We start from the raw sequence: 20689 nt of genomic DNA on the forward strand, positions 1-20689 counted from the left end.
CATCTTCTGTGCCTGTGGTACCTGCATATTGGACTAACAGTTCTGAGGAATTTGTCCAGTATCACATTTTTATTGATCGAAATACCCATCTCCATTCATTTATATGGTACAAACAAAAACTTCTGGTGTTCTGTGGTTGATGCAGTTTAACACTGATTGTGCTGCCAACTCACACAATGCCAAGGAAGAGGAAAAACCCCACAACACTCACATCTCCTTCAAAACAGCAACCAATCTGCAAAGTGTAAAATAGAGGTAACTTGTGTCGATCTTGTTACATGGAATTATACATTTCAGTATTCCCAGTGTGCTCTAGGGCACCAGAGGAAATGTGGATAAGGATTAAGCAGCTGTAGCCGCCTGCCCTAGGCAGATTGGTGGTCCCACATTTCTCCCTGGCTTGTAAATGACCCCTAGTCTCATAGGCGGCCTGTAATGCTCATACTGACAGGGGGGATAGATTTACTACTCTAAAAAGACAAGTGATGTTGCCCATAGCAATCAGATTCTGTCTATCATGTTCTAGGATGCAATAGAGAAATAATAGCTATAATCTGATTGGTTGCTATGGGCAACACCACAAATTTTAATTTTTAGAAACTTGAGTAAATCTACCCCCAGGTCTGGTGTGCAGAATGCCTCAGTCATGATGAAAAGACTTTACTTGGAAAAATTTAACGTAGAATTTTTTTTTTCATTGCATTTGAGAATAGATAATTGATTTTAAGACCTTACTGAAACTAATGTATTATTTAATGTATTATTTACTTATTTATTTTTAAATATAATCTTTCAAAAGGGACATGCGCTATTTCTTTCCCCTTGCTGACCTTAGACCATCACTGATTGTGAGGAACAGCACCAATGTCTAAATTTCTAAAAAGTCAACTTCCCTTTAAATGTAACAGTTTCTATTATTGCTTTCTTCTTCGGGGTCCATGGGGTCCACAGCCATTACGTTGGGGTATGAATCCCGGTCACCAAACAGTTAACACAAATGAGCTCTCTGCTCCCAGGATGCAGCGGGCTTCCTCCTCATATACCCCACCCCCTGCCTCAGGTAGCCAGTTCTTCCTGTTTGGTGTGTTCACCACATAGAAAGTGCAGACGAGTAACAAAAAAAAAAAAAAAAGAGAGTTTTACTCTCTATCTCAGCGGGTGGTCTGAGCTGTCCTGGAAGCAGCCTTGCGCCTGATTGGAGGCGCACCGGCCACGCGCTGCAACTACCTCCTTCGGCGCCGCACCGTTAGCCTTGGCAGGTCCATGGCTGTGGATTCGGCAGGGGCTCTCATGCCCTGGACCGCAACTGGATCAAGGGGATGGCAAGTAAGCAGGTGGTTGCGGCGGCCGCTGACGCCGGGACCACGTAGCGGTCCGGCCTCCGGCCGTGAGACTGGCCGGAGGCGCGTTGCAGTCAGGAGGCATACGGCTTGTTCTCCTAGCCTAGACCGCCGGGATTTGATGTTCCTGACCAGCCGGGGCTTGTGGCGGCGGCGGCCAGGTCAGTTTACCGGGCAGGTCTAAGCAGCATAGGTGAGGTACGCTTCCCCGGCGGCCCCTCCCCCAATCCACACGCTAGTTCAGTCCTCTGGCACAGTTGATTGTGGATTGTTCCTCCCAGCCTCCATATAGGGCAGCCAGAGTGTATGTCAGTTGCTCTCTGAACGCTGCTCCTACAAGAGAGGACGCTGGGCAGTCTCCCTGTATACCTTGCCTACTGCTGGTCTAGGTTTTTACAGGGCTCTATCCTACCTAAGCTTGGGCTGATTGTGGTAGTGAGAGCTTATATGCATATGGCTCGCAGAGTATTTATGCATGACATGTGATTGTTGTTTATGGATCCTGTTTCTTCTGTATAAGAACTGTAATTCCTGTATACTGTCTCTCGCCTTCCCTTGCTACAGGTGTGTGGGTTGAGAGTAGAAACCAGCACATATACACTCAGAACCAGTGGCATAGTTGATATGTCTAAGGAGTCTGAGGGTAAGATGGCGGGAGCCCCGTTGCTGATATCCTGTGTAGCCTGCAAGGCAGGTTTGTCTCCACAGGACTTTCTACAAAATGGGCTTTGTGGGAACTGTTTCAGACAGCCACCACACCAATTAAGTGTGCCTGTTTCAGGCCCTGAGCCTCCTTGGGCATAATTTTCTCAGGTTATGGCTCAGGTGGCGGAACGGCTGGCTGCCCCGGTACCACCGGTTGGGGGTTTGCCTCAGCAGATGCATCCTATGCACATGATGTGGCCGCCTTGGATGGACCCTGGTGCTGGTAAGGTTATGGCATCATCCTCGGGGTTTTTCAGCCTCAGGCTGTCAAGCCAAAGCAGCCTAAATCTAGGCGCCATGTACCGCCTTACATGGGTGAGTACTCCAGTGCCTCCTCCTCCGAGGAACAAGCACAGGACTCTTCGCAGGAGTCTAGCTCCGAGGGGGGTGATGATAATTTTCCAGTAGCCGATGTCCCTTTTCTAATAAAGGCTGTAAAATCTGTGTTAAATATCAAGGAAGGGGATCTTCCGCTTAGGAAAGCCCCCCTGTTCAAGCGCCAGAAAGTGGTTAAGGCAAAATTCCCAAAGTCTGAACATTTATCAGAATTTATGGAGGTAGCTTGGGTCCGTCCGGATAAGATGAGCCATTTGTCTAAAAGAATGGCCCTTCTATATCCTTTTCCAGCAGAGGACTGTGCCAAGTGGGAGAATCCACCATCAGTTGATGCACATGTGGCACAGCTGATTAAATGTACCACTTTGCTAATCCCAGCAGTTTCGCTGAAGTTAACCACGGATAGGAGACTGGAGACTTGTCTCAAATCTATTTTTTCGCTGGCAGGAACGGCCACCCGCCCAGCTATGGCCACTGCCTGGGTAGCAAGAGCTATTGAGGAGTGGGCCAAAATTCTAACGGAGTCTTTACCAGATGCCTCTAAGGAGCAACTGGATATGATCTCCTTTATTAGAGAAGGGGCCTCTTATTTGGGTGATGCCACCTTAGATGCAGGGATCCTTTCCTCTAAAGTTTCAGCTGAGTCCGTGGTGGCACGTTAGGATCCTCTGGTTGAAGGATTGGAGGGCAGATGCCGGGTCCAAAAAGGCCCTAGAATTCCTTCCATTCACAGGAGGTGTTCTCTTTGGTCTAGAACTGGACAAAATTGTATCCTCCATGGCAGCCTTAAAGACGGCAGGTTTGCCATCAGCAACCTCTTCTAAATTGAGGAGGACGTCCTTTCGGGGGTTTCGGCCGCAGGGCAAGGCCAAAGGTCAGCCCTCAGCAAGATTTCCACCAAGAAAGGCAGGACCCAGGAAGCCCTGGCAGAACAAACGTCCAGGATCTAGGGTCCAGGATAAACCAGTGGCCTGATGGGGACGGGCCTCCCCCTGGGTCCAGGGTGGGGGGCCGACTGCTTCGGTTCTCAGAGCCCTGGCACCTCACGACGGAGGATGCCTGGGTTCGGGGAGTTGTTACCCGAGGGTAAGCCCTGACGTTTTGGAGGACTCCTCCTCAAAGGTTCTTTTGTGTAAACCCGCGGGTGGGTTCAGAAAGAGCTTTGGCCCTTCAGAAGGTTATTCTTGCCTTACTAGCATCAGAAGTAGTGATTCCGGTGCCAGAGAACCAGTTCCGAGAGGGGTTTTACTCCAATCTGTTCTTGGTTCAGAAACCGAATGGGTCATACCGGCCTATTCTGAATCTGAGAGAGCTCAACAAATTCGTTCGAGCCCCTGGGTTCAGGATGGAAACATTGCGATCGATTGTGTTGGCAATAGAGCAGGGGGACTATATGGTGTCCTTAGATATACAGGATGCCTACCTTCACATCCCAATCACACAGGCTCTTCAAAAATGTCTTCGTTTTGCGGTAGGGGAGGAACATTTTCAGTTCCAGGCCCTGCCGTTTGGCCTGTCCACAGCCCCTCGGGTATTCACCAAGGTGATGGCAGTGATGATGGCATGCCTCAGACGCCAAGGCATCAGGATTTTGCCTTGGACGACCTCCTGTTGTTGGGGCATTCCCCACAGCAGTTACAGGATCATTTGAGGCTGACAGTATCATGTCTGTACAGTCACGGCTGGATCATAAACTGGCAAAAGTCGTCACCCTGTCCGGTACAACAGATGTGCCATTTGGGAGCGAGATTGGACTCCGTGGTGCAGAAAATATATCTGCCGGAGGAGAAGATCCTTGCCTTACAATCACGAATACGCAGGTTGCTTCGCAACAGGCAGATATCCGTTCTAGTAGCCATGCAGGTCCTGGGGTCGATGGTCCACCTTCAGGATGGTGGAATATGCTCAATTCCACTCCAGACCACTGCAGCAATTCGTTCTGTCTCACTGGAACAAGGATCATCGCATGATCAGGTCTCAGCTGCTGCGTCTCTCTCCAGAGGTACGGTTGTCCCTGACCTGGTGGTTGCAGACAAAGCATCTCAGGCAGGGTCGCCTCTTTTGGGTGTCGGATTGGACATTGGTCAAAACCGACGCCAGTCTTCAGGGTTGGGGGGCGATGACGGGGTCACACATTTTCCAAGGAAAGTGGTCAGTGACGGAAAGCCGGCTACCGATAAACATCCTGGAATTAAGAGCTATATTCAAAGCTTTAGTGCAGGCTCAGGAAATCTTAAAGGGCAGGTCGGTGCAGATACAATTGGACAATCGCACCGCGGTCGCCTACTTAAATCATCAAGGGGGCACAAGGAGTTGGGCCGCCTTGGCAGAGGTATCAAGAATCCTGGTATGGGCAGAGACTCATCTGCCCACGATATCTGCCATGTAAATTCCAGGAATCCTGAACTGGGAAGCCTGTCGGCAAGAAATAAATGCAGGGGAATGGGCCCTACATCCACAGGTTTTTCGGAACCTTGTGGACAGGTGGGGTCTACCAGAAATAGATCTGATGGCATCAAGAAGGAACAACAAGGTTCCCAGGTACGGATCCTGGACAAGAGATCCGAGAGCCGAGTTTGTAGACGCACTGACAGTAAAGTGGCGTTGCAAGCTGGTATATCTGTTTCCCCCGTTTGCTCTTCTGCCCAGAGTTGTCAGAAAGATCAAACAAGAGGGCAGCACCGTCATATTAATAGCTTCGGCATGGCCGAGACGGCACTGGTTCACAGATCTAAGGTCTCTCTCCATAGACACTCCGTGGCCTCTCCCATTGAGACCGGATCTGTTGCTACACGGTCCCTGCTGGTACCCGGATCTTCATCGGCTATCTTTGACGGCATGGCTCTTGAGTCCTCCGTCTTGAGGAAAAAGGGGTTTTCCGAGTCTGTTATACGGACGACGCTGAAGGCACGGAAACCATCCTCAGCCCGTATATATTATAGGGTTTGGCATACTTTCTTTCAGTGGTGTGAACTGAAAGTGTATGATTCACATTAATTCCTGATTTCCAGAGTGCTTGATTTTCTTCAAAGCGGTCTGGAAAAAGGGCTCCGCCTGGCCTCCTTAAGGGTACAGGTGTCAGCTCTTTCAGTCTGGTTCCAACATAAAATTGCTCTGAGACCGGATATAAAGACCTTTTTTCAGGGGGTGTTGAGGATTCAACCTCCCTTTGTTTCCCTGGTTGTTCCGTGGGACCTGACTCTAGTTCTGAAGGTTTTACAGGCTCCTCCGTTCGAGCCTTTAAATTCAATAGACATCAAGTGGCTAACAGCAAAGACGGTATTCCTCCTTGCTATGGCATCTGCACGTAGAGTGTCGGATTTAGCTGCGCTTTCCTTCCGGGAGCCGTTCTTGATATTTCATCAAGATAGAGCAGTACTACGTACTAGGGAGGGTTACCTTCCGAAAGTGGTGTCTAAATTTCATATTAATGAAGAAATAGTAGATCCAGCATTTCAGGGCACAAGTCTCTCACAAGGTGAGGCTTCCCTGGATGTGGTCCGTGCGTTGAGAATTTATGTTAAACGCACGAGCAAATGGAGGAAGTCCGATTCACTTTTTGTGCTTTATGGTTGTCATAAGCGTGGCTGGCCAGCCAATAAACAGACACTGGCCAGGTGGATTCGCATGGCAATTTCATTGGCTTATACACAGGCTGGTATGCGTGTGCCGGATTCAGTGACGGCACATTCTACTAGGGCGGTAGGTCCATCATGGGTGGCCCGCCGGGGTGCTTCTACTGAGCAGTTATGTAAAGCAGCCACATGGTCTTCCATCCATACCTTTGTCAAATTTTATGCCTTTGACACTTTTGCCTCTCAGGATGCCTCCTTCGGGCGTAAGATTCTCCTCTCTTCCGAGAGACAGGAGCGTCCCCGCCCGTAGGGTTAGTGCTTTGGGATATCCCCAACGTAATGGCTGTGGACCCCATGGACCCCAAAGAAGAAAATAAGAGTTATGGTATAACATACCTTTTGTTAACTTTTTATTCGAGGTCCATGGGGTCCACAGGACACCCACCCAGACGCACCTGTAGTTCTGGGGTAGGTTTTTCCGTAATTTCTTCTCTTGAGAGTCTGGACTCGTAAGTATGGGTCTTTTCTTTCTTACCCTTTGTTTGTCTCTGCCTGCTTGAGCTTGGTAACGAACTGGCTACCTGAGGCAGGGGGTGGGGTATATGAGGAAGCCCGGTGCATCCTGGGAGCAGAGAGCTCGTTTGTGTTAACTGTTTGGTGACCGGGATTCATACCCCAACGTAATGGCTGTGGACCCCATGGACCTCGAAGAAAAAGAGTTAACAGAGGTATGTTATACCATAACTCTTATTTTTCAACCTGTCCTTCTGAAGCAGTATTATTTATTGGCCACATCAGGAGAAGGACCTCTCATTTTATAAGGCTATTTGTTATATTGATTATGTTGAGTTTATTCTATTACATAGTTGCATTATAATATTTCACTGTAATGTATGTGTAAGCACTGTGTTGCTTTACTGCTGTATGTTACTTTTATAATTGACTAAGGCACTTGATTCATCCTTCAATTCAGTGACTTTAATATGAATCAATATAGCACATTAACCGCATTATGAAATTGGTAGGAGATCAGTTTTATGTACTTGAAATTCATTGTCCTGGCAAGCGGGTACGGAGAACTGAGTGTCCATCTTTTTTTTCTGAATTTAGAAGCAGATTTCCTTATCACCTGAAAGTAGTGTTATGAGCAGCAGCCTCCTGATCCTGGAGAAGGGGAAGACCTGGCACAAAATGTGGTCCTATGTCCCGAAAAGTGAACCTCTAGTTATGTATCTTCAGGGTTGCAGTCAGGTAAGAGGCTTTCATTTCTATATAATGCACCTCTAGAAGTATAATGCATTCAGTTACCCAGAGTAGTCTTCATTCTAGCACCCTGCACCTGTCACAACCTGTGCAGTTCCTCTTTTCTGCCTGGGGTGTTGCTCTCTGCTCTGGTGCTTCTAGCACACTCAGCTGATGCAACAAACTGCTGAGATACAGACCAGAGTGTGCTAGAAGCACAGAGAGTGACACAGGCAGGAAAGAGGAACTGCACGGTTTGTGACAGGTGCAGGGTGCTAGAATTAACACTACAGAGTGTACATGTTGTCTGCATTGGAGAGGCAGCTATTTTCTAGGCAACTCAATGTTCCTGACAATTAGGGCACAAGGGGCCTGATTCAGACCCGGTCGCTAGATGCGGATGCTCGCTCCCAGCGTGCGCAAATTCAGCTAAGTGACGTCAAGGCAGGCGATCGCAAGGCATATGCACACCCACTATGTCTTGACGTGTGATCACTTTGTGTATGCAGACGCCCACCAGCCTCCCTTTAGACGCCCACTAGCGAACGTCATCTCCAGGAAGTATATACAACCATCGGTACATCTGGTTCCATCGGAACTGACCGCAGCGCTTGCGGTTGACTGTACCCTACCGCAAGCACTGCGAGCATATCAGTGTAAAATTCTACCAGGTGACGTGTACTATGACGCTGCCTGTTAATTATGCACGCCTCTGAAACGGCTCAGGCACGCCTGCATTCACACCTCCACTCCCCCATTTACAGTGGCCTGCCCCTGTTACCACCCACAAACGGCCTCTCCTGTCACTCATTCCACTGGGCTGTCTCTGCTGGGCGAGCGATTGCTTCCCGATCGCTCGGACTAGTTCGTGCACTGCGATGCATACACATGCGCACTTTACAAAACATCGCTCACTCCGAGCAATCGCTTGCTAGCGAACGGGTCTGAATCAGGCCCAAAGTTCCTTGTGGATCTATGAGCAATTCTGCCTTCGTGTGTGACAGGCGTAATTATTAACAGAAATTAGTATCAGAAACATAAAGACATGTCAGTTGCATTGCAATAGAAACTTGTAGCCATAGTGTGGTGCTGTGACTTTACCGGTGTTTCATGTATGTACTGATTTATATACTGTATATTGTATACATTGTATGCGGAAATGATAAATCTGCTGTAAATAGGTGGTCTCGTTAGAAATTAGAACAATATTTGAAGCAGAATCACAAAATATTTGCCTCGTTCTGCCTTTGGCCCCAAAATTTAAACACTTATCTGGGAAATTTGGCCTTTAGTGGCCATTGTCATACCCTAACTCCACCACACAGCACAATGAATTGACAGTCCTTGTTGCAGATGTATTCACAGACTATATCAGAGTTTTCCCAACTTAACCATTACAGTCAAGATTTTAAGTACATCCGTGCTTGAGTCCAGAGGGTTAAATCATATTGACTGGCAGGTCACACCCCTTCTGTGCAAAGTAATGACGTCATACGCGTTCAGTGGGCGGAGCCGGCACAGGGTGCGCTGTTACGGATCTGTTGACTACTAATTAAGGTACTAATTAAATCACCTGTGTTTAAGCATGGATATGCTGAAAACATGGACTGTAATAGTGGAGTTTGGGAACCTCTGGACTATATAAATATCAATGGGGTGCTAGCCTTGACACCCAATTGCCTTCATGTACTGTGGCTGTTAGTCCTGGAGCGACAGGTAGAGGGTCTAGGAAGAATGAGACAGCGTGTGTACACATACCCTCGCCTAACTAAAGTGGTAAACCCTGGGGTTGTTGTATCCTCTACTGCAGTGGTTCTCAAACTCTGTTCTCAGGACCCCACACAGGTCACGTTTTCTAGGTAACCCAGCAGGTGCACAGGTGTACTCATTACTCACTGACACATTTTAAAAGATCCACAGGTGGAGCTAATCATTTCACTGATTCTGTGAGGAGACCTGCAAAACATGCACTGTTTGGGGTCCTGAGGACCGAGTTTGAGAACCTGTGGCCTACTGGGTTGGGTGAATTATCGTCACAGACGCAGGTGACTCAGAAAATCTTTTTCACCAGTGATCACTTGCACGTTCAGACGATTGTTAGTGTCAAGTGTAACTGCATGCAGAGGACCATCTCTTGCCTGGTTTGAATGGGTAAATAAACAGAAAATAAAGATATTTAATTTGTACTGTAACAAGATGTTACAGGGAAATGACAGGGGTTGGGTACGGGATGCCGGTGGTCAGCATCCCAACGCTGACATCCCGACAGGGTTAGGATAATGACACCTGTTGGTCGGTATATTAACCCTCTCCCTAACCCTCCCTCCTCACTGCCTAAACCTAACCCCCCACCCCCCCAGTGCCTAAACCTAACCTCCCCCTCGCCGCACCCCAAACTTACACTCCCCCTTAGTGCCAACCCCAAACCCCCCTCCTAACCCTGCTACTTGCCTTCGGAATGCCGGCGCCGGGATCCTGACAGGTGTCTGGATTCCGGTGCCGGTATTGTGACCGCCGGAATCCCCGTGGTCCGTATTATGACTGCATCCCAATGACAGTACTTGCCAAGACATGCAGCGACTTCCACCCAGTGATCTGCTCACTGTCTGCACATGTAAGAGACAAAAGTATCCTCTCACAAATGATGGCTGTGGCTTATTATTACTTAGTGTGTGCCACTACCTATAATACAGATTAAATCTTTTTTTTTCCATGCATAAAATTATTTAAAATAGTGTATAAAATTACCTTCAGGTTGTGTGTGCAAGGTGTATATGAAACATAAATGAATTTTGCATATTTAGACTTGGGTACTATTGCCACAATATCTCATTATGGCATGCAAGTACTACAAAATACGGAAAATGTTAAAACCCCTCCCCCTGAGCGTATACCAATAATGCCAGGAAATGGAGGGAGGGGGGGGTTTCCGCAGCCGGGTGGGTGTGAGTGCCTCCGTTCAGGCAGGGAGCAGTGCCTTGAGCCACCACTGATAGCAGGGCCAGGTTTATGAGCCAAAAAATCCCCTTCTTAGGGATAACAAAGGATTATCCCTTTATGTTGATTCAGCGTTTGGGAACTAACCGTTTTGCTGTAGCATTTTGGCGGGAAAGAGAATATGAGCAAGGCCTGTACAAGGAGTGCACTCACCTAATAATGGGGCTTGAATTTCATGGCCTAGAACCCAGTTCACATAAACTGTGGCTCCAAATCCCTCTTAACTGAGCCCAGGCCTAGCCTTTAACCAGAGCAGGCCTAACGCGTCCTGTGACTCAAAATTAGCATGGGTGGGGTAGTGGACCTATGGTCACTATATCGACATTCATAACTACGACCCCATAATCATCAAGTATGATATCGATATGGTTAAAATGTCGACATCATAAATGTCGACGTGTGCAAAATGTCGACATAGCAAAAATGTCGAAATTATGGATATTGTAGCCAGAGACTATTGACATTTCATCACAGTCAATATGCTGAATGCCGAGATGGTCAATGAGGAACATTTCAACAGTTCACTGTCAACATTATGACTATGTCGTCATTCTCCTGTCAACATTATGAATGTGGACATGGTCCCCTCTATTCTCTGTGTGCCTCAAGCCTTCCTACATGTAGAAATAGAGCACTTTTAGAAGGAATGCCTAATGTCAGCGTGGCACAGTGGAGTAGGCCTTATTGATTGGGGTAGTAACCTAGTTTAGTGCCCAGGGCCTGGTGCTCATGTGTATGGCCAACACTTGGGCCCTACCAGATGCTATGGTGCTTAGGGCTTAGTGCCCAGTATCATTTGTGGCATGATGGGGCCTACTTGTGGAGGGCTTAAGGTCCTTCGGTAATGGTATTGTTGGATTTCCAAATACTGTAAGTAATAAGGGCCCAAGGGTGCCCTCATGTTCCTGGTAAGGGAGAAGCAGCACTGTAGGTGTCTTTAGTAAGCTTGTTTTGTCTCCCACTACTGCTTTTAATCTCCTCTGACTGGTTCCAATCCTCTGCTGGCACCTGGCGTGTTGTTCCCTTCATCTGCCTTTACTGCAATGTCTTTCAGCCTTTTCCAGGCTTTGGCTTCTTCTTGGTGATCTTGGCGTCTTCTGGCTCCCACCACTTTCTTTCTCAGCAATGATATTTTCTCTCCCGCCTCTGCAGTGTGACTCCCAGTGCTCTATAATGCGGGCAACGTAAGCAGCTGCGAGGGGAACAAGGCTATCTTGTACTCATGTATTATGTTGTCAGATTTATTCCCTTGTGCGGCGCTATGGAACTTGTATGGCTCCTTAGAAATAAAATATTATATTCAGGTAGTGTTTTCTAGTTTTAGAGCAATGGGGCAGCTATAGTGTTTGAAATGAAAAAAAGTATATATTTAAATTCTTAATATAATATTTATATTATATGCAGTGCTTAAAGTGGTCCTAGAGAAGTGGTGGAACTCACCACCCCCCCTCGGTGCAATATTAATAAAGGGACAGCGTGCGCCTACGGCGCTCGTTGAAAACAAAGGGGCGTGATCTCAAAAGAAAGGGGTGTGGTCACAGTAGCACATTCTTGATTCACATTACACCATATAGTAGGGTCTCTTATTCATGTATGACACACAGCAGTGCCCCTTTTACACAATGCCCACATTTGTGCCCCTTATACAGTATGCCCACAGTAGTAGTGCCCCTTATACAATGCCCACAGCAGTAGTGCTCCTTACATATAATGCCGAATGTAGTGGTTCCCCTTACACATAATGCCCACTGTAGTGGTGCGCCTTACACATAATGCCCACTGTAGTGGTGCCCCTTATTCAGTGCCCTCGGTAGTGATGCCCCTTATGCAGTGCCCCCAGTAGTGGTAGTGCCCGCAGTGGTAGTGCCCCTTATGCAGAGCCTCCCTTATACAGTGACCCCAGGAGTGGTGCCCCTTATGCAGTGCCCCCATTAGTAATCCCCCTGTAATAGTGCCCCTAGTAGTGTCCTTAATAGTAATGCCCCTCTTTAGTAATGCCCCTAGTAGTAGTGCCACATGAATAATGCCCCCAGTAGTAGCTGCTCCTCAGTCTAAACTATGGGAGAGACGTCATGACGCCTTTCCCATAGTGCACTGCACACAGCGGTACCCGGAAGCCGGAGCTCATGAGTGAGCTCCAGCCTCAGGCTGGCGCTGCGGGGAGGGAACTGGGCGGTCGCTGGTAACAAAATCTCAGCAGATGCCTGGTAATTGTAGGCTCCCTGCTGCACGGGGTATGTGGTTCGGAGGAGGTGGAACTGGTTCCGTCTCCAAATAGAAGTGACGGAACGCAGTTCCGCCCCGTTCCGGCCCACTTTAACCACTGATTATATGTAACAGTGAACGAAGTGTATTCTTCTTAAAATATAGATCAGGTACCAAAAGCTCCCATTGGCTTCTATTTATCTGTTTTGTGTTCTTGCTGGCCTGGGTCTCGTGGCTGGCTGTTATGCTAGTTACCCACCACTTTTATAGGCAGGCAAGGGCTCCTCATACTATTTGGTCTCCTTAGTGTCATTTTTACACTCTCACTTCATTCTTGGTTTATAGGATTAATTAATTACCATATTTATAAGCCCTTGTTATCATCATGCCATGGATTGCCAGAAATAAGTATTGCAGGGTCAGTTTTCCACGTTCTCATAAGCCCCACATCTCCATTTCCAGTTCATAGTGTAATGTATTTTATATTGTACACATACAGATCAACAGTGTAATACTAGTAAAAGGACATGGTATATGCTAGTTCACCGCAGTCTTCCCCCCACCCTCTCTATTCGCTATTCCGCCTCCTCTCTACTGAGATATATATATATATATATACACAGGGCCCGTAACTAGTGTAGTTGTAGCGTGGCCGGTGCCATGGCACAGGGCACCACAGGTCAGGGGGCGCTGTTTGGGCCTGTAAAGTTTCTGCTTATTATCATTCTCACTTGTACCTTCCTCTTATTTCATCCCCAGCATCTCTTGGCCTCCCCTATCTCTTCCCTGGCCCTTCCCCATGAGGCCATTCACCTTTTTGGGTGTGTTATGTCCCTTTGAAAAATGAGAGGGGGCGCCAATGCTCTTTCTGGCACAGGGCACCAAAAAGTCTAGTTACGGGTGTGTGTGTGTGCGTGTGCGTGTGCGTGCAGGGCTGTAGAGAGCCTGTCTGTGTCCTGACAAAAAGGCGTGGCCACACCACCGTACAATTAAAAAAAAAATCATAATATTGTATTTACAGGGGTGCGCTGTTGTGCCCCTCAGTCAGGGGTAGATCCATGAGGGGGTCCAAGCAATGCGATTGCTCTAACCACTACTACCAGGTGCAGGCAGAGGAGACTACAGCTGCGCCCAGCAGCAGCTTTCCTGTACTCACTGCAGCCCGGCACACAGTAGTAAGAGAGAGGAGTGGAAGCGGCAGACCTGGGCCCCTGCCGAGCTCCTTCATCAAGCCAGCTACCGGTTCCCCCCGTTCCTGCACCCCTGTGTGTACGTACGTATGTACATACGTGTATTTATATAACGCATATATGTGCACATAGCAACTGAAGGATTCAGAACCATTTGGCTTTTTATTTTGCACCAATATAAATATTATATATTCAAAATCTTCACAATAAAATATCAGTCTAATTACTCTGCCCCAGCCTACATCCCATAATACAGACCTCATAAACTTTATGTTCCCTTAGAACAAGTGAGCGAGGCGCATCGTACAAATTATTTCACGCGTTTCAGCTCTTCCATTTGCATCCATCCCAAGGTGATCTTATAGATGCCATTTCTACCAACGTGAGAATAAAACATGTGGGTCGTGCTAATGTACTTTCCATAAAGTAAGGAATAAGTACACAGGTATATCTGCTATACAACCAGATCTGAACGGGACAAACATTTTATCACACTGTAATTTCCAGACGTGGCTCATTGCTTTTATGTTCATTTATTTAAAACTGTTTATTTATCTTATGTCTTGTGCTTTTAAAGCATTTATTGGAAAAACATTTTTAGAAATCCATCCATGCATTTATAGTAAGCCTCCTTCCTGAAGATATATGTATAGATAGATATATTTTTTTAGCTATCTAGGAGACTGGCAGACTTTGCATTTGGGTGTAAGCCACCTAGTTAGGGCAGGACCTCACTCCTTATTGGAGAGGCTGCCATCCTATAGGGAACTCCTTCTACTGTCATTGGTGCTTTCTCCAGGCACCAAAAGCTGAGAACTCATTTGGTCTGCGGTGGTAGTAAATAATAGTCCATTAAAGGGGGTATCAACTACAAGCTGAAGATATTTGCAACATGCTACAATTGAGGATTTCCGTAACTTTACACTGGCTACACTAATATAATTAATATGCATGTTCTCATAAAAGAATGTGGCCTGTGGTTATACTTAGCTGTCCTGTTTTTCACCAGCAAAAATGGGACTCTCAATTTTGGGGTGTAAAAAAGGTCCATTGGGTTGAGCTGCACATGGCTTAGCTGGATTGGCGGCAGCTCTAGATTGGGAGCTATGACTATAAAGGTACAGTATTTTGAGGGGAAGAATTGAGGAATGTTAATGTGTGGGCTTAACCAATGAGACGAATGTCTGTTGATATGTGTGTACTATTGTGTGATGTACAAAGGTGATCAATAGTAGACACCAGCAGGCACACCAGGCGTATAGACTTAAGGCACACCAGGCATATAGCCGTAAATAGGAGCTTGGGTTTATTGCAGTGCAGAGATTGTACAGCTGTACTCACGGTAACACCAATAGGTAGTAGAGATGGAGCGGAGCATGCAGCGGACCAGCCAGTCATGTGTAGCGGCAATATTCAGGACATTGCAGTGTCACCTCTGAGCTGTATACTACATGTCCGTGTAGTAATATGGCATTCAAACACAGTTGCAAAATGGAGCCGGTCATGCACAGAAGACGTAACGGTTGCCATCTTGGTAAAGGACAAATGCTTCACTCAAGGAGCGTTATGGATAGCAAAGTAGCACATTCACACTTTTGTTTAAAAAAAACAAAATTTTTTTTCAATATAGTACAGACATTTGGGCAAATGCAAGTCTGCAGTAATTGTTCCCATATACAGTATTTGCTCATAGGCAGAGTGGTATGCTAGTTTGCGACAGGACCGCCTCTATTCATACGCTTGGTTTCATACATAGACATAGAAACATAGACTTTGACGACACCACTTGGTCCATCTAGTCTGCCCTTTTTTTTAACCTTTTGATAACCTCAACCCTATTTGATCCTTACTCCTTTGTAAGGATATTCTTGTGCCTATCCCAAGAATGTTTAAATTGCTCTAACGTTTTATTCTCTACCACCCCTAATGGGAGGCTCTTTATATACTACCCTTTCCGTGAAGTAATTTTTCCTCAGCTTTCCTTTGGACCTACCTCCATCCAGTTTCAGTTCATGTTCTAGTACTTCTCTTCTTTTGAAGAATGTCTTCCTCCTCCTATCAGGTGCAGACAGAGGAGGCGTAACCTAATCAGGGGTGTCGTGGCCAGGGGTGTGGCCTCACCACACAGGGTATGGTTTGGCCGCACGGGGACGTGGCCTCGCCGCACCCCCTCGTCTCTCAGTATCTCGGCTGAGCAGTGTGCCGGGAGGCTGAGCTGCTAGGCAAGAGTTTCAATCCGGACCAACCCATCAGGCCAACGGCCCTTCTGGCATTTGCCAGAAGTACCAGATGGTCAGATGACCTGCTCATGCGCAGTAGACTCTAGCACCTACTAATGTCCAGAGTCTACTGCTGTGGTCAGTGCGCAGCTGGCCCCCTGGGAGAGAGGAGGGAGTCCCGGACGGGGAATGCACACGGGCCCCTTCCTCTCTTAATACGCCTCTGGTGGCATGAGTTGGTCCCTGTCTTTATACTAAACACTGTTTGATGGTCACTGGATCCTAGGTTCTCCTCAACATTTACATCTGATATGTCTCCATTTGTGAGTATTATGTCTAATATTGCATCTTTGTGAATTGGTTCCCTCACCAATTGCTTGAGGTAGGCTCCCTGCAAGGAATTTAGAAAATTGCAACTTCTAGTGGAACTTGCAAAGGACCCCTCACAGTTGACATCGGGTAGATTAAAGTCTCCCATGATTATTGCCTCTCATTTTAAAGCCATTTTGGTGATGTCCTGAAATAGGTTCCTGTCCAATTCCTCCCCTGGCCTGGGGGTCTACAGATCACCCCAGTCTGAATAATGTCCTTCTCTCCCGTTTCTAGGGTCACCCAAAGGGTCTCAGTTTTTCTTCTATATTTTGTATTGAAGAAGCATTTATACTTTTTTTCGCATACATTGTTACCCCTCCTCCAAATTTTCTCAGAGTCAGTGCAGAACGCAGAAGTATGATCAGCAGTGTAGGGGTCGGAGCTGTCAGCGACTGTCGCGCCGCTACTGCCGGGGCTCGGGGAGTGTGCACTGACTCAGGAGAGTTAGTGCAGAAGTATGATCTGTAGTGCTGGGCTGCTCACTCACTCAGAGTCGCCGGTACCCCTGCTTGATACAGCTCTGCATAAACTAAACATTCCACTGAGTTGAGCCATGTGACTCAACTCCGTACAATGAATCACTCTGCCCATCCCTACCGTGCAGCAGGAAACAGCTAGAATCCCTTCTATAGATTGACCATTGGTCACCAGCCGTGTCCAACGTCATTCCCTACCCTCCAAGTGGGCATAGAGGGGGAATATAACCATGTGGCGAGCGTAGCGTGCCACCGTGCCCGAAGCGTGGCGAGCGAAGCACTTTCTTTTTTTGGCTGACTGTGTGGGCAGGAAAGTGCACTTCCGCCCTTAGTACACGCCACTTCCAGGTACAATATCTGAAGTGGAAATAGTCTCTACCATCCCTATCGTGCAGCAGGAAGCAGAGAGGAGGTTTTTTTTTCAACAAACTTTATTAATAAACATCCAAACTGACACAGCTCAAGTCCTGCTTCTCCAGTGAGGAGAAGCAGATACCAGCAGCTACAGGAGGCGATATCAGCACTGGAGAAGACACCCGACAGTAAGTGCCCTCCCCCTTAGTAATACTTGGGACACTTAGTGCTGCCATAGGTGTCTATGGCAGCGCTAAGTGCCTCAGGTGCAGTGCGATATTGTAGCCTGCACTTAGCGCTGACAGGTTGCAGGCAGAGAACATTTCTTTAGTACATACTGAGAAGCGGTATGTACAGAGATTTTCTCTGACATAACATTGCTAACCCCTTATCTCCCCATAGTAACTAGACCACCTAAGGTCCTATCATTTGCACACCTAGTACAAATGTCATCATCACCAGTCCTGCTCCGGGTGCAAAAGATCCATCTGAAAACAGGCATATTTACACGTCCAGCCAGCTCTGTACAGCCCCCACGTCTGACAACGTACCCTCAGTGAGCATCGTTATGTGAGAGCGCCAGTCAGTTATGCCCCGCCAGTCGCATGTGGATGGACAACTGATTTTCATAAGACGGCATCACCCATTGCTGCGTATGCTTGGCTCTGGAGCATGTGCAGAGCAAAAACAGGCAAGATGTGCACCGCATGCATTCAACTTTAAATCTGCCCCATTGCAAGTATACAGTAGTATCTGTCATTCAAGGGTATTGCTAGCTTCTGAAAAGCCCATGTCCCCAGCTACAAGAACCTATCCTCATTCATCATTCCTGCCACCCAGAAGGTACAAAGTAACTTGACTAAGGGCCCTGTTTATCACAATGCGTATTTCAGATGCGGATGTGATAAAATTGCCAGGATTCGCAATGCGATATTTCAATACATATGCAAGTATGTACTGTATATCAAATATAGCATGCAGGGACAGAGCCTGCAAGAAAGTTCTGGCCCTGCAAATCCTCTTCACACACTTTTTAGGGTATGCAGTCGGGAAGCCTGCGACCTAATCCCAACAGCCGGCTTCCCGACTGCTTAATCCCAGCGAGGGTTAAATGACAGGCGTCTAAATCTAGCCGCCTGTCATTTTACCGACACCGGGAGACCGGCGCATGGCATCCCGATTGAAGTGATGCCGGGACACGGCCAGCCGCCTAGGGGGGAGGGTTAGGTTAGGGGCTGCCGGGGGTTCTTAGGGTTAGGCACCCCCCCGGGAGGTTAGGGTTAGGCTAGGGGGAGGGAGGGTTAGGCACCCCCCCGGGGGACTTAGGTTTAGGCGGCGGGGAAGGGGGGGTTAGGTTTAGGCACTTAGAGGGGGGATTAGGGTTAGGCACTGGGGGGAAGGTTAGGGTTAGGCACCCCTAAGGGAGGATTAGGGTTAGGGGCTAGAATTAGGCTAGTGAATACTTACCTAGGGACGATCAGGATTTTCATCCTTGTCGGGCTGTCGCTGTCAGGATTTGAACCGCCAGCCCGGGATCCGGCGGTAAATCATACCGATTCCCTTTTTAGAGTATTTTTTGAAAAAAAAGTTCCCTGACACTGTGACTGCACATGCGCAGCCAGCTCTCACCCCCAATAACCCGCCATCCTCCTCTGCTAAGCTTACACTTATATCCAATCAGCTAATCGGTGAGCTCCTCTATGATCCGGTCAACTGATGGCTGTGCCCTGGTTATCTGATCCCTGCAGTAAACTGAAGATGCTGCCAGGCCTGTACAACATCTCATTTTACCGATCAGATGACCCGGGCACAGCGATCAGATGACCTGGGCACAGCGATCACCTGAAAAGAAGTGTTTTTTATTTTTTTTTCCTGTCTGTGATCAGCTGTCTGTCAGACATACAGGCTGATAACTGAAACCTACAGGGGATCTGCTGAGTTAGTGTAGGTAAGACAGGGGGTAGGTGGGAGCCTGTTTAACGCCATCTCCAAGTGACGTTAAAGGAAGGCTCCCTCCAGCCATTTTATTAACAATTTATTTTGGGAAATTTGAGGCAGATCGCATTACCCATACTTGTAATGGAAAATGCAATCTGCTTACTAAAATAATGCGGCAATTAGGGCTTGGAGTAGAATTTTGCGAAGTAGACTCCAATTACCCTTTAGGATATTTAGGCGATACTAAAGTAATGTGAAAAGGGTGTGAAAAGACCAGTATTCACCTTATTTTAGAGAAAAAGATTGATAAATAGAGCCCAAAAAGAGACATTTCTGTCTCAAAGATATACTGGTGTTGGAGCCTGTGTATCAAAGTAAGTGGCTATATATGAACTGAAATCTGCAAAAAATAAAATATAAAACTTTCCCTGGAGCACTTAGATGGGTGACAGGGTCCAGCCAGAAGCGCCGAGAGGAGGGGGGAGCGGGTACTAATTACCCTGGCCGCTGCCCCCTCCCTCTTACATCACAGCAGCCACTGGGAGACTGCTCGCAGCAGCCACAGCAGTCTCCTATGCTTGTGCAGGGAGTGATCACACTGATCGCACCCCCCACTGGCTCTGCGCCGGGCTGAGGGGGCTCACAGCGCCCCCCTCCCCAGTGCGCACCGCCGCTTCGCAGTGCTGAAAAAATTTTGTCTTTGCTCTTTATTTTGCCTAAAGGGGAATGGCCACTCCTCCTCCGATTAGCTTATGCCCCCTTTTACCCGGGCTCGGCTCTTGGCGCGTCTAGGTCAAGCTTGACTCCCGCTGTCATAGGCTGCATTGTTAGTGACCCATGAGCAAAATGTAGGGCCAGCTATGAGCCATCAACATGTGGCTGGTGCTGCAGTTCTTAGATATTCTGTAAACTATACTATAGTACACCTGGGTATAATTTCCCCTTCTCTTGTGTACATCTGTGCGACTGAATATGCAAGGACTGAAATGCCTTGTGCACGCTGTAATACCGATTGGTGCGTATCTAGACGCCATCATCGGTCGCACCATTGAAAACTTTTCCCAATCCTATGGCAGGGGTGGTTCCCCGTCTCACCATGGACTCCTATGTCCGTGGCTGTACGTCTATGGACTCAGCCGCTTGCATTGACATGACCATGACACTCGCCTAGTAAGCCCACTGAACAGACCATGTGTGCGTGCAGTACCAGCCACCGCCCAGGAACGTCCATCACTGTGCCACAACCCCTCTGATACCTTCCGTCTCAATCGCAGCAGTGCCTTTGTGCATACAGTCTGTGTAACGCATGCGCTGTACAGGTTTGTGGAACTTTTGGCGCAGTTGCTGAAAATCGCTCAACTATATGATAATCGGCATTATGTGTGGATTACGTGAGAACCGGGGTCTTAGGCTCCTCTCATCAGTATTGCTCCAGCCAAGAAAGGGCCACAATAAGCAACAAAGTGCCCTATAGAGTCATGAAAATTCAGACACCGAACCAAGAGTTAGTGACGTACAAAAGGGTTAAAAAGAGATGTATTTCCATTGTAGCTTTTGAAGTCTGATCACAAAAGACGTGAGAAAGGGGAGAAAGGAGATTTACGCTTCTATGCCGGGAAAGTAAGCATAGTTTATCTGCCGCCAGTTCAGAACCCGCAGATATTCTCAGTGTCCTATTGTCTCTGGTTTCTATGATGTTTTCTATCTCTGTGTATTATTTTCCTTTCCTGTCATTTCACA

At 47.6% G+C, this 20689-nt stretch overlaps 1 protein-coding gene across 1 annotated transcript in view; it reads left to right on the plus strand.

The window, feature by feature from the left end:
• The window catches only part of FGD3 (FYVE, RhoGEF and PH domain containing 3), a 258633-nt gene that overhangs the window by 234612 nt on the left and 3332 nt on the right, over positions 1-20689 (plus strand). Inside the window, exon 18 of the mRNA XM_088478691.1 lies at positions 7067-7207. Within this exon, the coding sequence (XP_088334817.1) occupies positions 7067-7207 (141 nt within the window). The remainder of the gene's footprint in view (positions 1-7066; positions 7208-20689) is intronic.

Source organism: Taudactylus pleione, unplaced genomic scaffold (assembly GCF_031769625.1).
Source record: "Taudactylus pleione unplaced genomic scaffold, aTauple2 ptg000217l, whole genome shotgun sequence".
In the NCBI taxonomy this organism is placed as follows: domain Eukaryota; kingdom Metazoa; phylum Chordata; class Amphibia; order Anura; family Myobatrachidae; genus Taudactylus; species Taudactylus pleione.